Source organism: Micropterus salmoides, unplaced genomic scaffold (genome assembly GCF_014851395.1).
Source record: "Micropterus salmoides isolate LMB-PRFRI ecotype aquatic unplaced genomic scaffold, ASM1485139v1 Ms_hic_scaffold_2, whole genome shotgun sequence".
NCBI classification, from domain to species: domain Eukaryota; kingdom Metazoa; phylum Chordata; class Actinopteri; order Centrarchiformes; family Centrarchidae; genus Micropterus; species Micropterus salmoides.
In genome coordinates, this window is record NW_024041150.1 from 33,524,161 (window position 1) to 33,546,869 (window position 22,709).

General features: G+C 40.8%; 1 protein-coding gene and 1 long non-coding RNA gene across 2 annotated transcripts in view; one reads left to right on the forward strand and one right to left on the reverse strand.

Moving 5' to 3' along the window:
- Positions 1-2,671, reverse strand: part of LOC119913165 (cytochrome P450 26B1) — a 38,518-nt gene extending 35,847 nt beyond the window's left edge. Inside the window, exon 1 of the mRNA XM_038732517.1 lies at positions 1,374-2,671. Coding sequence (XP_038588445.1) covers positions 1,374-1,577 — 204 coding nt within the window. The 5' untranslated portion in view covers positions 1,578-2,671. The remainder of the gene's footprint in view (positions 1-1,373) is intronic.
- LOC119913176 overlaps positions 1-22,709 on the forward strand; it is a 261,699-nt gene that overhangs the window by 234,772 nt on the left and 4,218 nt on the right. The window contains exons 5-7 of the long non-coding RNA XR_005446401.1: positions 14,674-14,736; positions 17,897-17,993; positions 22,407-22,455. This is a non-coding gene — a long non-coding RNA (uncharacterized LOC119913176). The remainder of the gene's footprint in view (positions 1-14,673; positions 14,737-17,896; positions 17,994-22,406; positions 22,456-22,709) is intronic.

The following is a 22,709-nucleotide window of genomic DNA, read 5'->3' on the forward strand; positions in this document are numbered from 1 at the left end:
ATTTCTCTTCCTTTCGGTCAAAACATAAAGATTAAGCACATATTCAGGGACCAAATATGTTATTAGCAATTAGAAGATCACCCCACCAAAACCATCAAAAAGTTTCAGTCTACACGTGCAGGGGATTTTCCCTTTTTCTTCAACGTTACAGCATCTGTCTGTCAATCAACTTGTGTGTGGGGGGGGGGGGGGTCTCAGTAACGGGTGATTTCTGAAACATTCAGCATGCTTTAATGAAAGCAGCCAAGATGATCCCGCAGCGAGCGGAGCTGCGGCGTCTGGATTCTCCAGCACGGAGAAGAGAGAAGGGGAGGAAAAAGGAGGAGTAAAAAAAGAGGAAGAGGTGTGCACTTACCCTCACCTTAACCCTTTTACCCACACAAAGTCTCTGTCTTTCTCTTCCTCATTCTGTCTTTCTTCCCAAACATCCCGAAATATTCAACAAACACACTCTTGTCATTTCTGTAGTAAACATAAGACTTTAATTTAGACTTTTTATTATTTTCTGTGTTTGACTTCTACGCATACCCGCTGTCACTAATTGCCACCATAATAAGATATGACAGATAGCCTATCAGCCTGACTACGACTCGATCTCTGCGCAGGGAGCGTCTGGCAGCGGCTGGACCCGACACGCTCTGAGATAATAAAAAGAAAAAGAAAAACGATCTGATTGTCTGATTGAGCCACAGTAGAGTGGGGGATAGATTGCAGTACTATAAACTAATTAAAAGTGAAGTGAAAGTATTTGATGGCGGCGCGCGGACTGGAGTCGCTCTGTGTGCATTACAGGCGCGCCTGGTGAGAACGACACATATGTTACAGGAAAATAGAGATTACCCGGCGTGAGATGAGACCTTATGGTTAAGTTTACCTCTACGCGTCATGGGATGTTGAGTCAAATTGAGGAAAGTAGTAAAATGATGGGCAGTTTAGGAGGAAAGGTACAAATTGGCGTTTTTTTCTTGTCTGACGGATCACCAACTGCAGCGCAATTAACAAGCTTTACGCATGTAGCAAAATCTGTGAAACTGTGCAGTATTGGTGTTTAAAAGTATCTCTACTAATCTATTATCTCACTGTCCCGTTGCACACTAACTCATCAGTAACTCGATATCGCCGACTGAGATCCGCTGAAGGAGCGCACACGCAGTAAGCCCAAGTGGGAAAAAAGTGTAGAAGTGTAATGAATGAACTCAAAGCAAAACAACGTCTGGGATGTCTTAATGAATAATGAATTAGATAAGACTGATTCCATCATACACGGATAAAGTCGCACTCTGTCCCCGGCGCATACACCGAGACCCGCGCTGACCCAGACACCGTGTCTCGCTCCACCAAACCCCCCCTCCCCGCCCCGTGGGCGCGCTTACCTGCAATAGCCAGTGGCAGGTCTCGCCGATGAACGGGAAGCCCATGGATCCTTTAGGCATGGGGAGTTTGCAGTTTTTATCCCGCGTGGCCGTCCATCTAAGCTGCCACAGCTGCTGGGAGACGGCGAGGAGCAGAGCCATGGACACCAGGCAGGCGGCCAGAGTGGCCAGAGCCGAAACGAGGTCGAAACTGTCGAACAGCATGATGATGGAGAGTCTGGCTGCCTCTCTGGAGCTCAGGATGACTTTTTTTTAAAATGGTAAAAGTTGCGCTGAAGTTTCTTTAAACTTTGTATTCGTGATGAAATCTGGTAGATCTGGATCCCCGGGGCGATTTAAAAGTTGGATAAAAGTTTTGGCGTAAAATGCAACTCTCCTTTACGCACTCCAAAGCCCCCTGCAATTGACAAGAGTCGGTTGTGTTTTCAGAATGAATGAACTGTGTGCAGTCCTTTTCAGATAGATTGAGTCTCTGTCTTAAAATAGTCACAAAGTGGCGTTCATCTGCGTAAAAAGTGCAAATCAGAGTGTCGACTGAGCGGAGGAGATGCTACAGGTGAGCTGTGCTGCCCGGCTCCCCGTATCTTCAGTATCACACATCAGCTTGTAAAGTGGAAAAAATAAAAACCATTAAAACTCACTTTGTTTTAATGATTCAAGCATTTAGGACGGTAATCACACAAGACTGGGGATGCTCGGTATCTCATGTTTGGTCTCGTTTGTGGGTCAGTAACTTAAAATGAAGTTGTTGTTTTTTAAGTGTCAAACTTGAAGGCAAGCAAAAAATCTCAAGGTAACACAATTATGTCAAAAGCTGGGACACCGTGGGGCACGTGGAAAAAGTGAAGTCGAGCCCTGGAACTAACAAGGGCTTTACTTTTTAAAACTTCTCGAGGGATGGAAAGACGTGGTTTGGGGGGAAAAATGAAGGAAAACTCTTCCAGGAATCGCGTCTCTGTCAACTCCCAAAAATGTTCAAAAGCCTCTTTGCAAAAGTTTTAATCTCTTTCTGGAGCAAGCACGATGAAGATGAAGTAAAGTGTAGACTTTTAAGATCCGTGAGCGTGCAGGAATGAAAAGGTGCGCAGGAGATGCTCAGGGGCCACCGTCCTGCTTCTCCTTCTCTCACTTTCTGGCGTCCACTCTCTTCTCTGTGTACCTTTCTGTTTCTGAGAGCGCTCTCTCTCTCTCTCTCTCTCTCTCTCTCTCTCAACGCTGGCTGCCTATACAAGTCACCCTCAGTGTGTGTGTGTGTGTGTGTGTGTGTGTATGCGCGCGTAAAGAGTGTGTGTGTGCGTCGAGCCAGAGGCACCAATGAGTGTTTATATAGAGCGGAGGCAACTGGAAGGCGAATAGGCGGCCAAGGGCTCCCGTCGCCCCCCTCCAACCCGACCCCACCTCCCTCCAGCGTCGGCTAGAGAGGGAGACTCCCCTCCCCTTCTCTCTCCTCTCCCCTTCCTCTCTCCATCCCTCCCCTCTGCTCCACCTCTTTCAGCTCCTGGAGGACCCCCCTCCCTCCTCCTCCTCCTCTCTCCCCTCAGAAGGAGGGGTGGTGTAAAGTGAGCAGCAAGCGGCGCAAGAGGAGAGGAGGCTTGGAGCGTGCTGGTGCTGGCAGAGCTCCAATGAGGGAGAGAGAGAGAGAGAGAGAGAGAGAAACAGCGCTTGCGCTTACTTGTATGACTTCTGTCTCCGTGCAGGACGTGCGCACACGTGAATTAATCACCTGCAGAATAAAACAGCGCTGCGCACACATCAGGATCGGTGGAACCTCTTTTTTTTTTTTACCGCGTAGCAGAGGCGTTGGACTCATCAATAACAAATTCCATCGTTGTTAGTTTCTACAGTAAAATGATCACTCCAAACTTGCCATCTAAGACGCGCCTTTACGCACGAGGTTTGGTGCGTATTTATAGTTTATACCCAGCTTCTGCAGTTCAAAATCTTCGTGTTTTCTCCCGTTCATGTTCCCGGTGCATCATTGGACACGAACGGACCTCGGCCAGAAACTGGCATCATTTGGTTCCAAAAGGGTTCTCTGCCAAATGGCTAAAATCTTCCTGAAGGAGTGGAAATGTTGTTCTAACGGTGACAAACTGATTCATAGCTCTTCAGTGGTCATTTACAGATTATCACCTTAGTCTCTTTTCATTGTTCACACACTTATGCACACTGGAGCAGTTTTGCTCAAGGGCACTGCAGCAGAAGAGAGACAGAAGAGAGTCCTGCACATTCAGTTTCTTTGTTCAGATTTGGCTTTTCTTTTCTTTTTTTCACTTGTTCTTTCTTTCTGTCCATCTGTCTCTCTCTCCTTCTCTATTTAGATTCTTTAATCCTTTTCTTGATGACTTTTCCTCTTTTTCTGACACCTCACCTTCAGCAGCGAGAGACAGACATGTGCTTTTCTTTGTTTCCTCCCAATTGTCTCCTTCTTCGCTCACCTTTACATTGCAGCCTCAATATTTACCCCTCACCTCTCTCTTATCTTTCCCATCACTCTCTGCTGCCTGAATCAAAGTTAAGCTCTGATGACCCGCGAGCTGAACCGACAGACTCAAGCGTCCCTTTAACAGAAAGGTCAACTCCAGGTTCAACTCCGGCTCCGGTCCCTGGCCACGTGTCCCCGTCCTCGACCTGACTTCTCCTTCTTTAGAAAACAATCAGATCAGTCAGATGCATGTGCTGGGGGAAGTCTGGGCTGTTCTCGGCACGCTGCTGAGCCACCTCTATTCCAAAGAAAATTACTGGCTTCAATTAGGTCATCTGACGGTGACAAAATCATGAGGAGAGATTTTAAGTTTCTGCAGTTTGTTTCACAATTGTTAAGTCAATCTTGATTTATCCTCTTTTTACTAATTTCTCAATTCATTTTAACCTCATCTCCTCTTCTTTTTGACAGTTTATTTATCTCCGCTGCTGGTTTCCCTTCTTTTTTTGTTTTAATATACACTAATATACTGTAGATGTTTCATGTATACAATCGCTTTGTCTCCTTTCCTTCCTCTGCATCCCTCTTCACCCCTTTCCTCCTTTTCTTCCTTTACTCTCTCGTTCAGCACAGAATAAGGAACACGTCTCAGAGGGATTTTTGCCCACTTTGGATATTTCACTGAAGAACTCCAGGTCTATCTCTCCCTCTCTCTTTTTCCTTCTCTTCTTTCCAGCGGCTCAAACTCGTTCCCTGACAACGGCTCAATGCTGCCGCCTAGCGGAGGAGAAACACATGGCAGCCGGCCAGAAAGAGGAAGAAAAGGGGAAATAGATTGGAAAGAAAGAAAACGGGAAGACTAAATTGTTTTGAGTTAATGGAATGCACTTTTGGTCTTTCTCCTCTTAAATTATTAGAAGTTTGGATGTGTGCTGCACACACTGCCATCAGAGACTTCCATTTTCTGGTGAACACACACCCACACTGATAGCTCATAAATAATCTACTGACATGGGACGAAGGTTAGTGAGTTAATAAGAACATATCAGTAAGGGTTTTAAAGGCCAGAAGTATCATCAGTTCTTGTGACTTTTATTTTGACAGGGAAAACCAGTGAATGCTTCTTTACTATATAGTTGCTCTCAGTGTGCAGTTTGGAGAGGTCAAATGTGAGTTTAAAATGGTTTGATGACTCTGAAATCACGTGGAATAGAAGAAAAACTACCAAACTTTTAGTACAAATGATCCATTTCAAAGCTGTTCTGGAGCTTTTTGATCATATCTCATGGTCTTCCTCAGCACATTGAGTTGCCCGGTTGAGTGTTTGGAATTGTAGATGTGCAAATTTCCATTTCTCTGAGTACTTTAAGGAGTATTTTCGATTGAAAGTTTATTCTTGATATCTTAAATCTAATAATTTAAGAATATCCTACTTTTGTATACAGTATATATGCTGTAAGAGACTGCCTCTGATTTTGCTGAGCTTTGTTCGCAGTATGGAGTGTGCAGATAATCAATTGTGCACTACATACACACCAGCATATTCAAGTTCTTTCGAAGTGACACATTAAGTACCTTTTTTTAGGCTGAAAATGTATTTTCAGCACATGCATTACAATCTTACCTTTCATGAATACATCAATGGCCAGTTATAGTCAATATTGGCATGTAGTAAGTGTAGTTTTTTAACAGCATATATTTATAAAGAGTAGATAAAAAGTTTCCAGGCAGGAAATATAGAACAACTCAAAATTTCATTAAATGCTAAAAGAAAACAAACAACAGAGAATTTCAAAACATGCAAACAACACAAAATATTTTTTAAAGCAATAGTTCTATGTATTGGTTAGTCATTAATTTGCACTAAGTGTAGTACATTTATAACAAAGATGCACAGCATATATATATATATATATATGTGTGTGTGTGTATGTGTATATATGTATGTGTGTGTATGTATGTATGTGTGTATATATATATATATATATATATATATATATATATATATATATATATATAGTATGTCCTCACATATACATAAACAGCCACCATAAACAGAGTTGTCTGTTTTTTAAAACAAGACTCGCAGATAATGCAAAAGGTACTAAAACCTTGAAAAGGAAGGTATTGGAACTGCTCAGCCTGGGAAATGTTAAACTCTTTATATATGAATGTAGGTGCAGAGAGTTCAAGTTTATCATGATGCTATCCTTGACATGTGGTTAATATTTTAACATTTATATTTTAGACGTTTTATTAGTTCCCCATCCCAACAGTTTAGCTTGCGTTTCAAAACAAAAGCCTGAAACTTGGCCTCACATTCAACTTTTGGCCAAAACAGTAGTCCAACACACAGAGTTTGCAAAAAATGCTGAGTCAGAGCTAGATAAAAATGAACTTCAGGGGAGGTGGTATGATTATTAGCACTATGGATAGCGTCATAGCACTGTAGACAGACAGAATCAAGCTATTTATATTTCCTTTAACAGAACTATATAAACTGAAAGAGAAGTAAAACTTTGAGCTCGAGCACGTTTTTGTCTGTTGTTTCAGCCACCAACACTTGACCACATACCATCCATGGTTATGTTCGATCGGATGTTCGCTACAGTTAGGATTATGCATTATATCACTAATACCCACAGAGAAATTCTTTACTGTGATTATAGGCACTAAAGTGATGTAATAGACACTGTTGGCAGTATTGAAGAAACCATAATCACAGAGGACAGCTGGAGCTACTTTTACCTACTTTATATATATATAAAGTCCAGGAGTTTAGTCCAGTGGTTTCCAAATTTGGGGTCTGAAGAAGTTACGAAGCTCCCCAGCAGCAAGATGATGTGGTTCTGTTGGCTTCATTAGACCTTGACCTTCACCACACACTGGGACAGTTTGAAGTCAAATGCATGGCATGGATTTTCTGCCGGAGAACGGTGGATTGCTCCCTCCGTTGGGAGTGAGTTGCTGCATTGTTTGTCAATATGTATTTGAAATCCTCATCCTCCCCTTTGAGGAAGACTGAAAACGCGTTGGTATTTGGCACACTAGGTCTACTTTAGTGTCCAGATGAGATGCCCTGGGCTTTCAAGTAACTCCTGTTTAACGCATCCGCTGTCCCGTAATGACTTATTTCAACCCAAAACATGATGTTTTACAAAACCTAACCAAGTAGTTTTGGTGCCTAAACCTAATCAAACTGCATCGATACCACATATTAAAAAAGACATTTTGCTTATTTAAAAGTTTTGACCCTAAAATCTGATCAAGACCAGCTTTCAAAATCGAAAGAGCTCTGCAGGAAAAAAAGATTAACCTTAAATATGAGAGTTGATGATGTAACTAAAAAGCTGATTCACAATCTTCTGCCTTTTCAGAGTTCGGCAGAGTTCAAACCAGTTCTGATTCCAGTAGCTGCAGCACCTTCGTAAACACACAAACCAAACCTCTCCTGAAAGTCCTCATCTGGAGCGTTAGGTGACTTCATCCATTCCATTACAAGGTCACAACCTCTTGTATAATGTGTCAGACTTCCAGTGTTTTCATTCCAGGTCAGGGAGGGGAAGATTTGGCAGGTGCTTAGCCCATTAACGGCGTTATGTGGGTGAGTTAGATAATAACTGCTTTCGTGTGGCTACTGCACGAGGGTGTGTGCGTGCGTGTGTGTTTCTTTGTATAAGCAAAGACGCCTTATCTTTACATTCCACCACTATGTCCATTTAAGCTTTTAACACTTTACCTAAACACACACTCCCTTACCACAGTCAGCCCAAGCAGAGACAGTGTGGGGGGGGTGTGACAGTCAGTGGGGGAAATAAAAGAGTTTGTCTCTGAGACGGCCAATGTGTGTGTGTGAGGTTTACCGGAGAACCTATTTTCTATTTCCTCTGACCCTAGAATGACCTTTCACAGCCGAGGTGTTTAGCTTAGGCTTTAGAGGGCTTAGTGGAACACAGGAAGCGAACACGATCAGACACACACACACACGGCAGGAGACAAGAAAGAGGGATGGAGGTACAACAGAAAAAATGTAAAGCGATAGTTTGGTTTTGTTCTGTCATAAATTAATATATACATGACTTAGCTGCAAAAATATACACAAGACAAAAAAGTTTAATGTGTTTACTAAGGCTGACCCCTAGTAAGGATTTTCCTTGTCAATTAGTAGCCGTTAGTTAAATAATTTAATAATATAAATATATATTAGAGTTCCAGAGCTGAGAAAAAAATAACAAAAGTCACATTGTTATCCCCGTTGCCTGAAAACCTCGGGAGCCAATCCCAGCTGACATTGGGTAAAAGGCGTGGTACACCCTGGACAGGTCGCCAGTCCACCGCAGGGCCACACACACACAAACAACCACTCACAGTCACACCTGAGGGCAATTTAGAGTCGCCAGTTATCCTAGCCTGCATGTCTTTGGATGGTGGGAGGAAGCCGGAGCATACTGAGAGCTGTTTTATATAAATTACTCTTTAGAAGTGAGATGAAACCAGGAACAGACTCTGCAAGCCTGATCTCCTCTGGTAGACTGTGGCAGAGTGTAAGGGGCCCTGACAACAAAGGCCCTGTCTCCTCTGGTTTTTAGCCTAGACCTTGGTTAACAGTTGGTTAATAGTTAACAGCACCCTACCAAACACCAACACTCCTTAGGTAAGGAGGACTTTCAGGAGAGGTTTGGTTTGTGTGTTTACGAAGGTGCTGCAGCTACTGGAATCAGAGCTGGTTTGTGTATCACAATATTTTTATATAAATGTAGAGAGGCTGGATTAGAGTGACTTCTGAATGTAAGCTTACCAGTGGTGGGTGTTAGTAAGAAAGGTAAATACAGGCAACATGTTAAAGTTACTATGCGGCTGATTTCTGCTCTTTTGGAGGAGACGCCTTCATTCCCACATGCCTCAGACCAAACTATCATTAAACCTCTATCAAACTGCCGGTAAGACAGCAAATAAGTTGACCCCCAACACGGCAAAGTAATGTGGTGCTACTGGGATCAGTAACTACTTACATTACTATAATGTGATTAAAAGAAAATCTCTGCACAGATGAATGTGTGACAGGTGCATCGGAGGGAATCACAATGTAGAATATCCAGAAAGCTGATACAGCATTTTGAAAAGTACAAAGTAATGACTCAAGTTGATAGAAACCATCTCATTCAAGAGATCCAAGAAATTTGCACAATAGATCTATTCAGAGCTTATCGTTATTTATTTTAAAAAGAGCTGACTGGGGAGAGGAGAGCAAGAGAGTCAAAAACAAGACGTTTTAAAGTGAATAAGGACCTCATTACCACACACACACACGTATATTAGTGACATTTGGCTGACCCCACAGCCTGAGTTTAATTATGCTGCTGTATGAGGTCAATGCGCTATGACATCATCATATAATGCCGCCTGACTCACACAGATTTACAGCTACATTCACAGTAGCACACTGATTTACAGGCAGCACAGTCAGACGTCTCGTTTACAACTCACATAGCAATTTAGATTCTCCTGAACCCATTTGGCACACATCATCATCAGCCTGTTGTTTGCTGTTGTTTTGGATTTGTGGGTGTTCCAGCGCAAAAACAAGGGTTGGGAATTATGGGAAGTCACAGCCAGTGCGATCGGTCAACGCCGGAGGGTTGCTATTATCTGTTGATGGAGCACAAAAGCGATTTACGAATTAGGACAAATTAGGCAAGTTTGGCATGCAGTGGTGGTAGTTTGGTGGGTTCTTTTTACGATCAAGTCCTGCATTATCTCATGGCCTCAGATGGCCCCTTACTCAGTGGCTCTTGCCTAATGTGTACTGACACATTAACATGTAAGCAGCATTTTAAAGTTGTAACAGGTCAAAGCAGAGCTTACTCACTACTTTATATACTGTTGAATTGTTTTTATCCATAACAAAGCATCATATTTACAAGATGATCAAATGTTTTATGTGTATAATCTTACTCTGAAAAGTAACTAGTAAATATAGCTGTTTAAAGTGAGTAAAAAGTACAATATTTGCCTCAAAGTATTAAGTGGAAATACTCAAGGAAAGTACAACTAACTCAAAAATGTAACTGTACTGTACTTGTGGTTAAAGTTATTTTCCCACAGGTGAGTTTGTCGTTACTTGTTGTGCAGAGACGCTTTGTTTCCAAAAGATACTTGTATTCCACTTTTGTATATAAATGTTGCACAAGACATTTAGAATATTTCACTTCATTTTAAAGGTGCAACCATTAAGAAACATGGTGCGCCCAGAAAAAGGTAGAGCAGATTTATACCTTTTGGTGAACAAAAAGATGTACAAAAACAAATGACAAAAAAAAACTTAACTTGAAGGTGCTCTTACTTCTTCTTTCAGAGCATCCATAGCTCACAGTCTTTCTCGGGAGTTGGAGCTTACTTTTCATGGAGATAGCTCAGTTGTTATTTTCAGAAAGTAGACAAACAAGACAAGTCAGACTGATATAATCAGTGTTTTACTTTTTTCTTTTCTATCTTTATGATGGTTCAGAAGCTACAAATCTCGTCACATTAGGGCCCATCATGTTCCTGTTATGGTCATATTTAAAGGGAATCTGATGGGAAAGAGGATAAATAGGCAGGTAAATAATAATTAAATTGCAGTAAAAGTCCATTTGGACTTGCTTCACAGAGTGATGGGTTTTTGGACTTTCTGACTGTGGAAAAAGATGATCATCGGAAAGGTTTTTATTATATTAATTTGAAATGAGTCCATGAACTTCTGATCTATGTGATCACAGACTGCACCAATTAGCTTTGCACATTTTATCATCGTTTGTGCTCTTAGGTAACCTCCATTAACCAAATGAAAGCTGTGTGTAGAACAGCTGGCCAGCTGCAGACCCAGTGTTGATGAATTAACAATAAAATGACCTGGCAGACCTAAGGAGGAAAACAACAAAACAAAACAAGAGAAAACAAAAAGAAACATTAACTGAATGAACTGAAACTCAAAGTGTAGTTACAGATGTGGCCAATGGTTCATTTTTATAGGGAGGTTTTACACGTGGCGCTCTTTGTTTTGGATCACCATGCGAGCTGGATTTAAGTGATTTTACTATTCTGCTAATGAACTTTATCCTCATTTGCTTCTCTCTGTGTTAATAAACACTTTGTTAATGTCAGATTAGTCAACACTGAAGCTGTTTTGTGCCTGTGGTGGCAGATCCAGCTCAAAACTACAACTAGGGGTGCGATGAGATTACGATGTTAAAACGTGGCGTTATTTCTCATCGGGGTAAAAGCTGTCTCGTGATATCAGCATGATGGAGTGTGAGGGTGAAATTAGCATCGAAGATGCCCCCCGCCACTTTTAAATCGTTTGTGTGGCAGCATTTTGGGTTCCTGGTGGAAACAATAAACGGCGACAGAGTGACAGACGAGACACGAACAATATGTAAGCAACATTTCAAAATGCACCTGCAGTATTTTGCAATTTGTGACTTTCAGACAGATAAAATACATTTTTTCCAGTCATATATGTCGTCATTGAAGATTTCTTAAATATAGTGTTAAAATATCGTCTCGTCCCCTAGAAACACCATAAATTAAAGACCAGTGCCTTTTAAAAAGCAAAGAAAGAAACTAAACAGAAGACACATTTGGGGATGGATTTTGTTGGAATAAGACAATTACCTGTGCTGGGTTGCATTCCCACAGGATATGGGGTCAGTGACTAAATGTGGTTAAACAGTACATGCAGATTCCTTGAACCAATCAAATACAAAGTGGCCATCCCCCTTCTTCACCAAATTTTCTGGATCGGGGCTTGTGGGAAGACTTCTGAGTATAACTAGGATGTGGGTTGTTTTATGCTGCTCCACAAAGTTGGTGTGCGACAACTAAATTAGGGCTTCTTTTAATCAGAACTTTTTTAATCTGCTTTTGTGGACTGTGAGGTTGTGGGTTTTAAACCGTCAGTCTCGTCTTAGGGAAGTGAGAGCAGGGCTGTAGTCCTGGAGTCCAGTCACAGAATCAGTAATTTTACTTCTTGTTGTTTTGGGGGTGTTGGTTTGCTTTTCCAGCTGAGCGTCTTTAGCTGGTCTCGTAGCTAACAACTCAAACAACAAAACATATCATCGGCCCGTGCCCTCCAGAATCGTACATAAAGGCGTATTCTGATCTGACGCCACTATTGTCAGGGTGAAATGTCGTTTCAAGAAAACAGTAAGTTAGTAAGCGGAGGAGGCAAAAGATCGGTAAGAAGCAGTCTCCTGTGTTAAAGTCTGATGTTTTGTTGTAATAACTCAGCTTAAGTAGTCCTGACTACAGCAGACCTGCCCTTAAACAAGATGTAGCTCAGAAAGCTGGTGAAGAATCAGGTTTGCTAACTGAGGTTGTGCGTTCAGGAATAAAGAATTTAAAGTTTATTTCTTCAGCAACAGGTCTCAAATTTTAACCCCTAACCTTTACATAATCAAATATTTTACACATTAACAGCCACAAACACACTGCTCTCATTGGCGCTCTCAGTTTTTTTTTTTTAGGTCAAGCTGTTCCCAGATGACTCTACAAAGGCAGTCATGACCCAACAACTGAATTTAATTTAGCTGAAATTAGCAAAGTGCCTCAGTTCATGGGAATCTTTAGCTGAGACACTTTGTAATTTAAAATGATGATATAAGGATGTTTTGACAAAACCTTTAATTCAGAGGACTCTAACTTGCGAAAATACAAACAAAATGAAGCAATCTGTATTTATGAGGACCAACTGGCTCCATTTGTTGTTTGAGTCATTTATTTAACCAAAATTTAGTTCCTCCTTTCAGAAGACTCTTTGGCCGTCAAAGGGCTCCACTGGGAACCATTACGCTACTGGTGGGGACTGAGAATGGTTTAAATTAAGAAAATATCTCTTTGTTCGAGTGTGAGAGAGAGACAGGCAGACCTTAATCCACCCTCGTCAGCTGTCGCGGCGACATACGATGACGCAACAAAACTGAGGGATTAAAGAAGCTCCTTTGATGTGACAAATAAACCCTCTGATGAAGAAGTGGGGCAGAAAAGAAGAGTGATGCTGGGAGGACTGAGAGGGAGAAACTGCCCATTTTAATGACAAAACTAGGTGATAAATGACAAGAACAAACAAGGCGTGGAGAGGGAAATGTGATGACAGTGATGCCACAACAGAGAGGTTTCAAAACTGAATATGTACTGAAGGTTTGTCTTTTAGAGTACAGACAATCAACAATGAATAGGAATAAAAAAGACAGAGAGAGACGACAGACATGTTTCGAAACAGAAAAAAGAAAATATTTCTCTTTCCGTCTTTCTAGGAGGGTGAACATGGTAGCCTAAACAGTATCCATGCTAAACTTTAGCTTGCTGACATTAGCATTCACTACTGTGCCCAAGCACAGATCCAGCACACCAGCTCCAGACAGCAATACTCAGAAATCTGAATTTGACAAAAAGACGTGTAATGGATTAGAATCGCTCACCCCACCTTTATGTTAAATTTGTTATTTCCTCTGGCTTTCTGTTTTTCTCTCGCTTAATTCAACTCTGGCGGTTTGTTTGTACAGCAACTATGAAATAACCTTGACGCCTGTACACAATGAGACCAGTTTTCAGGATCCATTATGGAGCCTCTTGCCTATACCCCTGACGTCCTGAGGTTCTGATTTAGTTTGAAACATCCTGATTGTTAGTAAAAGCAAAAAGAAAGAGTCATTACTAGTGTTATAGTGTGATCAGTCGAATTACCTGATTTGTTTACTGAAATTATGACATGATAGTATAACTCAAGGTATCTATAGTATTGAGGCATTAAACTGTGCTTCAACACAACTTCATCGAGTGTTTATTCAGCCTTGGATAAATTCTTTTGGTTAAGATCAGTGGAAAGTTTTGGTCATGGTTTTGCATATACAAATGTGAAAAAAAAGGCCAACATTACCACATCATGCAAAAAAAGCAACATTTGTTTTCTTCCAATAAGCTTGAATTTGCCCTAAAGCTAGCTTTCTGTCTCTAATGGACAGTGTTGATTACGTCTGACAGAGCGTCTGACCGCAGGCTGGCATTATACAGGGCAGCGCCAAACAACTCCCCCCCGCTGCTTCACACCGACACCTCTGTAAAACATCTGCATGTCCTTCAGCTGGAAGTCACACTGTTCGGTGCCAACAAGGCGATATACACATCCCAAAACTATTAGTCTGCACTGCACGGGGGGCAAAGCGTGTGTGTGTGTGTTCAACAACCTATTTCCCACAAACGTCATGAGTTACGCACGTACATATCACACACTCTTTTACTCAGTGACACACACACGCTGCTGTTAATCAGAGGTTTATAGATTACACATGTAGCATCAGTTTCCCATGATGACACACCGACATGTGTGTTTGTGAGTTTGTCAAAGTGTGTAAACTGTCGAGCCAGCTCATGGTAAAGCAAGCATTTGTGTATATGAGTGGTTAAATTGGTGTGTGTTTGAGTTAAGTCATGTTTTACGAGAGTTTGTATATGACTTCAACAGTCATTCTGGTGAGCGTAGCTGAAGAGACAAATGAAGACATCTGGGCTCAATGACTGCTGTGTGTGTTTTCCTTCTTTCTGTAACTCACTTTGTTTCTCCTTCAGTCATATTTTTTAATGCTTGTGTCGAACTCTTGTTCTGTTTTGGTATCCGTGATGGGGAAAAAGTTCAAACTTACTCAATTCTTTTGAAAAGTACAGAGGTACTGTCAATTTAATAACAAAAAAAAGTGACCGTTCTCATTAAGAAGAAGGAAGTTACAAATTGTGGATTGAACATTTTTTTCCCTTTTTTCTAAAGTTTGCTCACAACGATGAAACAGAGACAGAAATAGTCAATGAAGTACTGAACATTTATTGTTATTGTTCCCACAGGAGAAATGAGCTGGGAGAAAACAAGAAGAAGTGAGAAAATCACATCACATCTGAAAGCAACAGGTACCACATCTGGATTTAGAAGGTCATAACCTCACCAGAAAAAACAGCCATATAGGTCGATCATTATACAACTTATTAAGTGGCATTATACAGTTTTTGTTAGGCCCGATGTCTAGTGGCAGAAGAAGTCAGGTGATGTAGTATAAAGAGCGTGCACCCTTCATGTTAGGAGGGTGGTGGGGTGGATGAATGAGTGAAGTAAACTCACTTTCACTCAGGACACCGAGGTCTGAGTCATGTGCGAAAGAAAGTCAACGTTGACATGCTTAAAAAGTAACGTTTTGTAGGCAATGTCACGTTACTTATGTAATGTACTTATTTTAACCCAAACTAAGACTTTTTTCTTAAAGCTAACCAAGTGGTTTTGTTGTCCAAACCTTACCAAACAGTTTACCACATGTTAAAAGTCACGTGACTTAGCTAACTTACTGAAGGTCAACACTTGTACATTTAGGGAACAGTCATATGTTGTTGTACATTCCAATTGACACATATGTCGTTTTGCGACAATGGACAATCGACTTATTGTATTTTGTTGTTTATGTATGAGGACGTGTTGATAGAAACAAATGGCCCTGTTGGTATTAAAATGGGATGATGTCCCACATTTGAGCTAAAAGAAAGTAGGCAGGAGGGAACATTAGCACAAGTTTTATAACAGAGGCAGGTATAACAATCATTTGAGCTGTGACTATGGCTGTGTTAAGTCCAAATGGATGCTGTGAGGTGAGTCAGCATGACTTCCAATTTGTCCCACCATCGGCACTGCACGGACAGCCTGTAAAATCTTTGACAGAACAAACTCAAACTGCTTCAAAAAGGTTAACGATTACCCTTTCTATTATCAGTTTTTAAATCAGAGGGGTTTGATATTTATAAAACCTCCCCGAAGCCTTGAAAAAAATGTGCGCAACGTCTGCATTAGTAGGTGAGCAGCATTATTCATATATCTGCCTGCGTATCCGGTGGATTAATACTACATCCAGTAGGAGGCAGATCAGAGCCAAATCATCCCAGAATGACACCAAATTATCATCATTGTCATTAGTTCAGATTCTGCTGTTGACCTTACTTCACATTGCAAGGGTGTAACAATAAAAAAACTATTTGATTTAATTTAGTTGACCTCTAACCCTAACTCCCAAAAGGGTGAGCGTCAAAGGGTTAAAAGAAAGCAGCAACCATAAAGTATTGAGAGTGCTCCAAAGTATTACGTTTTGATTCATATTTATGTTTTATTCACATGAGATGTTTCCAAACACAGCTGATGATACAGAGAAACACAATGAACTTCATTTACCAAAACGAACTATAATTGTAAAAAAGGAACAGATTACCAATAAACACAGTTAATCTGTGTTCATTCACTCTGCTCATTTCCCAGAAATCATAACGATAATCGGTTAGTCAGTTTCCCAGCTGGATAACTGTCTCTCTCTCTACCTTTCTTGCTCTCTTTCTCTCTCTCACACACACACATTTGTGAAAATTTCCCCAGAGAGGTCTGTATCGAATCAGATCTAAAACGGCAATTACAGTAATGCCGCCCGACACTTTAATGTTTTTGCATTCACCGTAAATACCAGGGGGAAAATCCAGCAAACACACACACACACACACACACATACACACACGCACGCACATGCACATCATAACAATCCCTTAAACACACAGCTATCAGGCCTCTGCTAAGCTTTAATAATTGGCTCCATTATATTTCAGCGTTCCTCATATGTGGTCAGGAACAAAAAGGGAATAAAAAAAAAGTGGCAAGGCTTCAAACACACAAACACACACACACACACACACACACACACACACACACAGTAGTAGTTTTTCAGGGAGAAAGAGAATTCACTGGTCAGGCCGCAGCTATTTTTGGGGAATATTAACATAACTCACTGTGAATGAAAAGTGAAAGAGATGAAGAGATAGGAGATGGCAAGATAGAGAGAGGAGGAAAAGAAGAGAGGAGAATTTCAGAGGACCCGACCACAGGCGTCCACAGAGAGATGTATAGCTGAGATGACATTTCCAGTTTAAATCAAGTTACTGGAACAAATGTTTTCTGGTGTGTCATGTGCTGGTCTTCCAAGTCGGAAAAAGGAGTTCCCGACTTGATATTTTAGGCTAATTCTGATAGTTTTAGAAAAGAAAACAAGTACCCAAATGCATATTAATGTTCATTCATAAATTGAAATTCCATTTGATAGCCAACAGAGACAAAGTTTGAAAAAGTCAAACTTTGTAGGCCTACATAATTGGCTGCTCAGAAAACCCTGCCCTCTAATCAGAGCCGAGCCACCATAGCTAGGTGAATTTGGCTAAAGACTTTAGAAAACCCAAAAAAGACAAGAACCAAAGTGTGAGGAATTAACGTAGGTTTAACATGTTAGCATGCCCAGCTAACCAGCTAGCTGCAGAGAGGATGAACATTTGAACCTTAATGCAGCACCAGGTGGAGAAGAAACCAACAAATTCAGACAACTTTTTTTTTAAAGTAGACTAATCCTTAGGAATGGAAATGTACAAAGAAATGGAGAAAAAAGCATTTCAGTTTATAGAAGGATTACAATCTGTTTGAGTATTACAAAAAAAGGAAAGCGTAAAAGGAGAGAAAAGGAATAAATCTGAATCTAAGTGACTGCAGAAATTCAGATTTAAGGAAAAGGGAAGGAAGAGGAGAATGAAGAGAAATGGAAAACAGAAAATAATCTAATAAGATAGCTGAAATAAAATACATGTTTGTTCTTATCCCTAAAAAACGTAATGATGAAAGAGACAAAGCGAAAGTTACACACACGGTTAGTGTTCCTATAACCTTTGACCCCTCAGGCTCATCAATAACCAGGAGGCGAGAAGTGTGTGTGCTGTCTCATCCATCTTCATTAGACCTCTGTGTGTGTTTGGTAGGTATAGCAGTGTGGTCATGCACATACAGTTTAGGCAGACACACACTTGCATAGGATTAAAACATGTAAGGAAACAGTGTGAAAAACAAATATCAAGCTTTTATTTTGAAAATATCACTGATATGTTTTAGTTAGTTTTGTGGTTTCTGATCAACCGCATATTGTGCCAGTTTTGTTTTATTCTCTCTCCATCAGACTCTTTGGTTGTGAAGGAAGAGCAGTTTAACACAATGATATCTGATTAACAGATTATTTAACTCTCGGACACAGGAGCCAGACAATATGCAAACGGGAACCCAAACCAGGAAGTGATGTTAGAGTTGAAAGCTTCTCCGCCATGTACAGGTGTGTGTGTGGAAACAATGACACTCGTTTACATCATCATCTCAGCTCTTTCTCTCCTCTCTCTCTCATTACCACCATCACTGTATAGTGTATGTGTGCATCATTTTATTTGTGACATACTGGCTTATATTGTTAAACCGCTGCAGTTAGCCCTTTGAAATTAGCCTAATTTAGGTCTCACAGATTCAAAAAGACACACGCAAAGTAATTACTAGGTAAGAATAAAGAAAGTGAATGCAGATTGATGTTGTCTGCTGCAAATATTACTAAGGATTTAAAAGAGGAAAGAAAACAAGGAAGGACATAAGATATCTTCCTCTTTCCTTTCTTTCTCTGCTCTCTTCTATTGCCTGCTTGTGTTTGATATGTGTTTGGAGGAAGTAATTCTAGTATGTTATACAATAACTTCCTCTTTCTTAGCGGTTCATCTCTTCCTTGTCTGCTCGAACAGCCTATCAAACCTGAGCATCTCACACACTGATAGAGCAACACTGATAGTAGATGAGAGACTCTGCCGCTGTTTGTGTGTGAGTGTGTGTGTGTGTGTGTGTGTGTGTGGGCCTTTGTGGCATCGATGACCTCTCATAACCCCAGGACGACCTTTGGTGACCTTTCACCTCTGCAGGTCACAGTGAGATCAGAAAGCAAAAGAACCACAAGATAAAACGAAACAAAAAAGTTTAAACATGTGAAAAAATATTCAAATGTTTGCATAAAGACATGGAAAAATGTAACAAATAAATCTTTGAATCTTAAATCTTGAATCGCAAAGGATCTGAATAAGAAAAGTTCAAGAATTTTTGGTACCACCTTAAAATATGGTCACTTTTTCAAAGAGTTTATAAGTTGTTACAAATGGTTTTAGTTAATAAATAATTAATAATTCTTTGTGGATCAGTTATAAGCCAGCAAGACTAAGGCTACGTACAGACTGCAGGCCAAATTGCCCCAAATCCGATTTTTTTGCCCATATGTGACTCAGATCTGATCTTTTTATGACAGTGTGAACAGGCCAAGTCACATGGAATGTGATCTTTTCCAGTTCGGATTTGGGTCACTTCCATCTGTCGTCCAAATCCGATATAGATCGGATCTTTTTAAATGCGACCTGAGTCTGGACACTCAGGTCGGAATTGATGCAACTTTGACGTCAGAGTAGCTGTTGTCACAGTTCTGCTGTGGACGGAGCGCTATGAATGAAAAAGCTCCACAAAAGCCATTATTATACATGCGGCTTTCTTCCTCCTCTACCTCGCTATCATCAGCTCACATATTCCATTTCTTATACCTGAAATCCACCAGACCGAAAGCTCTCTTCTGAGTTATGTGCATGCTATTTGTCCGAGCAGACACGGTGGTGAGAGAGAGGGAGTGGGTTGTGGGGCAGATGCTTTGTCCAGTGCCAGAAACTGTAATGAAAAGAACAGAAAGTTGTGAACATTTGTCATAATTCGGGAGAAATCTGACCTGTTTTGCAGGCATAATGTTCACCATGTTCACCATCTTAGTTGAGCATGTTAAATCTGATTCTTTTGCATTTTGACCTGCTGGTGACGGTAGAGGAAGTCAGGATCATCAAAGTTTGTATGCTTCATCCTCAGAGGGGTGTGCAAAATGCTGTCGCAATCTATCGAACATTTGGTGAGAAGTTTCAGGACCATCTGACTGACCAACATCTCAGGAGCCATGCTGCTCGCTGGGTGCCAGATGCGTGCTAACTTTTTTGTTGCCAGGTAGAAAAAAACAAAGTTCCACCAAAGAAAGTCCAGTACTTCATGACAAAATTGTAAAAAATGTCCAAAAATCATGCAATGTTAGAGAAAAACTCTGGATGGACACCAAAAACTACTCAGTTGCTGCTTCTTCCAGATTTACACCAAATTTAATTTAAATTTGTTGAGTTTTTGGAGAGATCCTGATCCTCATTGGTGGGGCCAATGACACACTTTAAACTGTAAACATTCAGTCCTAGTAGCAGCTTTAAAAGGATTTCATACACAGACCCATAATAAATCTATTATATATACAGCTTCTTTATCCAGGTTTGGCTCTTCTTAAAAAGACAAAAGACAGCAAAGGAAACGTTGAGATTGTTTTATTGAAGCCTGGATGCTTGTGTGTGTGTGTGTGTGTGTGTGTGTGTGTGTGTGTTTGAAAGGGGAGATCTGCTTCTTTTCACACTTGCCAGACCACAGGAATCTGAGACACACCCCTGTCAGACAAGTTATAATAATGAGATAACACACGCACACACACACACACACACACACACACACGCATGCACGCAGCAGCTCGTGCCCTGTTATCGTACTGTAACACATCTTGTAATACTCAAACTGTGTGTGCAACAGAACAAATGTGTTCATACACACTTCAAGTGAAACATGAAAGCGAGATCAACACCTTGAACTCTCATCTCTCTTATTTTCCTCCAGTTATTTTGTTTCCTTCACTCCATCTTTTGAAGCCAAAATTTCATGCAATTTATCAGATGCTATAAATTTGAATAGAAAAAGTAACATTTGGTTTAAATCTTACGTTTTTTTTACCTTTCAACGTAAATTGTGGAGACAATTCTTTGCTTTGCTATTAAGATAATAGTTTGAAAAGTGGCTTTGGATGTTTAGAAAATGCTATGTCTATAAAATATTTATCCATTACAACCTCCTGACATATTGTAGTGTTGTAATTCTCTACCAATAGAGTGGGCATTGTTTTTGTCCTGAGGGAAGGAAACATGGTGACCATTGTTTGTGCTCTGTAGGCTGCAGGAGGTGAAGTCAGAGGTGGTGCACTTGTTTCCACTGGTTGAAGGTGACCAAGCATATTTATTGAGTAGTGTGATAAGGAACAATTTGGAGGAGATACTTAACTTATCTTAGCATAAAGAGTGGAAAAGGAGACAGCTAGCCTGGAGACAGGGTTGTCTACTACACATTTCAGAGGATAATGTTGTACGTTTTACTACATTTATTTGGTAGCTGTATGATCCACATATGAAATATGGTACATTGATCAAACTACCCAGGTTAAAGTCAGCTCCATCTTGACCATTAACACCGTCAAAACTATATATATGTGATGGACTGGCGACCTGTCCAGGGTGTACCCCGCCTTTCGCCCGATGTAAGCTGGGATTGGCTTTGGCCCCCCGCAACCCTGTACGCAGGATAAGTGGTTGACAATGGATGGATGGATGGATGGATAGATGGAGATATATGTGTGTGTGTGTGTGTGTGTGTGTGTGTGTGTACATATGTACCTACCTTTACTTATTGTAATACTGAGAGAAGTACAAACAAATCCTTCCTCTTACAAAAAGAGTTGAATTCCTTATTAATAAAACACCGTTGCTCAAGTCAATACACTCGCTGTTTTGCTGCTGCAACCGGTTCAACCGGTTTGAAGGTCATCTCCTTCGACGCCTTCTCTCGTTTCTGCATTTTAGTAATTTCACTAAAAGTAACTTCTTCTCAACATCGATCAGCTCCAACTCCAATATGATCCGCTCAGTTTCAGTAGCCTATACCAATGACGAAGAGGAAACTCACAGTGGAACATAGAAATCCCACCACCAAAACGCCTACGTTGGCAGTGGGATTTCGAACTACGCAGACAACTCTGCACAAGTATAAACGCTCACGACGGCATGTTTCCTACACCGTTGGCTACGGCATAAACTCGACGGAGAAGTGAAAATTGGCCTTTATGTGGTCTTGTACGTCCAATAACTAATGGTGGCTAATGTTAGCAAACTTTAGATAAATGGGTTTCATATATTAAACAAATAATTGTGTGTTTGATATATTTTATAGTATGCTGACTTTGACTCTCCTCCACATATGGCCGCAAACTGACTCGTCACCACTTCCAAGAAATCTGCAGCTTCCATTAGATTAAGCTCCTTTTTTTGTCTGGAAGACTTAAGGTGACATAAAACAGGAAGAGGCTTTCAAAAAACCCACCTCAATCAGTGCATGAAATGTGCAGCAGAAGAGAGGGTTCAAAAAGTTGACAAAGGGCCCCAAAAAAGAGAGAAAACAGAAAGAGAGATTTCTGTGAGGCATCCCTGGACTGAGAGCGCTCCACTGCTCCTCTATAGACTGCTGGGAACACACACACACACACACACACACACACAGTCAGCTGATGAAACCTGGAGCATGCAGAGAGTTTGTGTTGCTTTGGATTCGAGTCGCTACCCTCCACTGAGCAAGGACACATACGCACACACACACCTTGTTAATCACATCCCTCGCAGCAGACGCCCCTGCTGTCTGAAAGGTCAAGAGTCGCCAAGATGAGAGTCAGGCAGTGTTGGTGAGAGAGGGACAGGGAAAGACAAGTGCTTGGAATAAATTTGTTTTTTGTCAGCTATTAATGACAATATTACTGTCTGTCATTTCTCTGTAGGCTGCAGGAGGTGAAGTCAGAGATGGTGCACTTGTTTCCACTGTTGAAGGTGACCAAGCACATTTATTGAAGTACTGTGATAAGGAACAATTTGGAGGAGATACTTAACTTATCTTAGCATAAATGGTTGAAACAGCTAGCCTGGCTCTGTCTGAAGGTACAGAAAAAAAAAATTAATCAGATAAATAAATAAACAAATTCTCAATGTTCAACTATTCCTTAAAAAAAAACTTCTTCACCAACTAGGCAGCTTTAGCTACTTTGTACATTCTGTATGATCTGCATATGAAATACAGCACACAG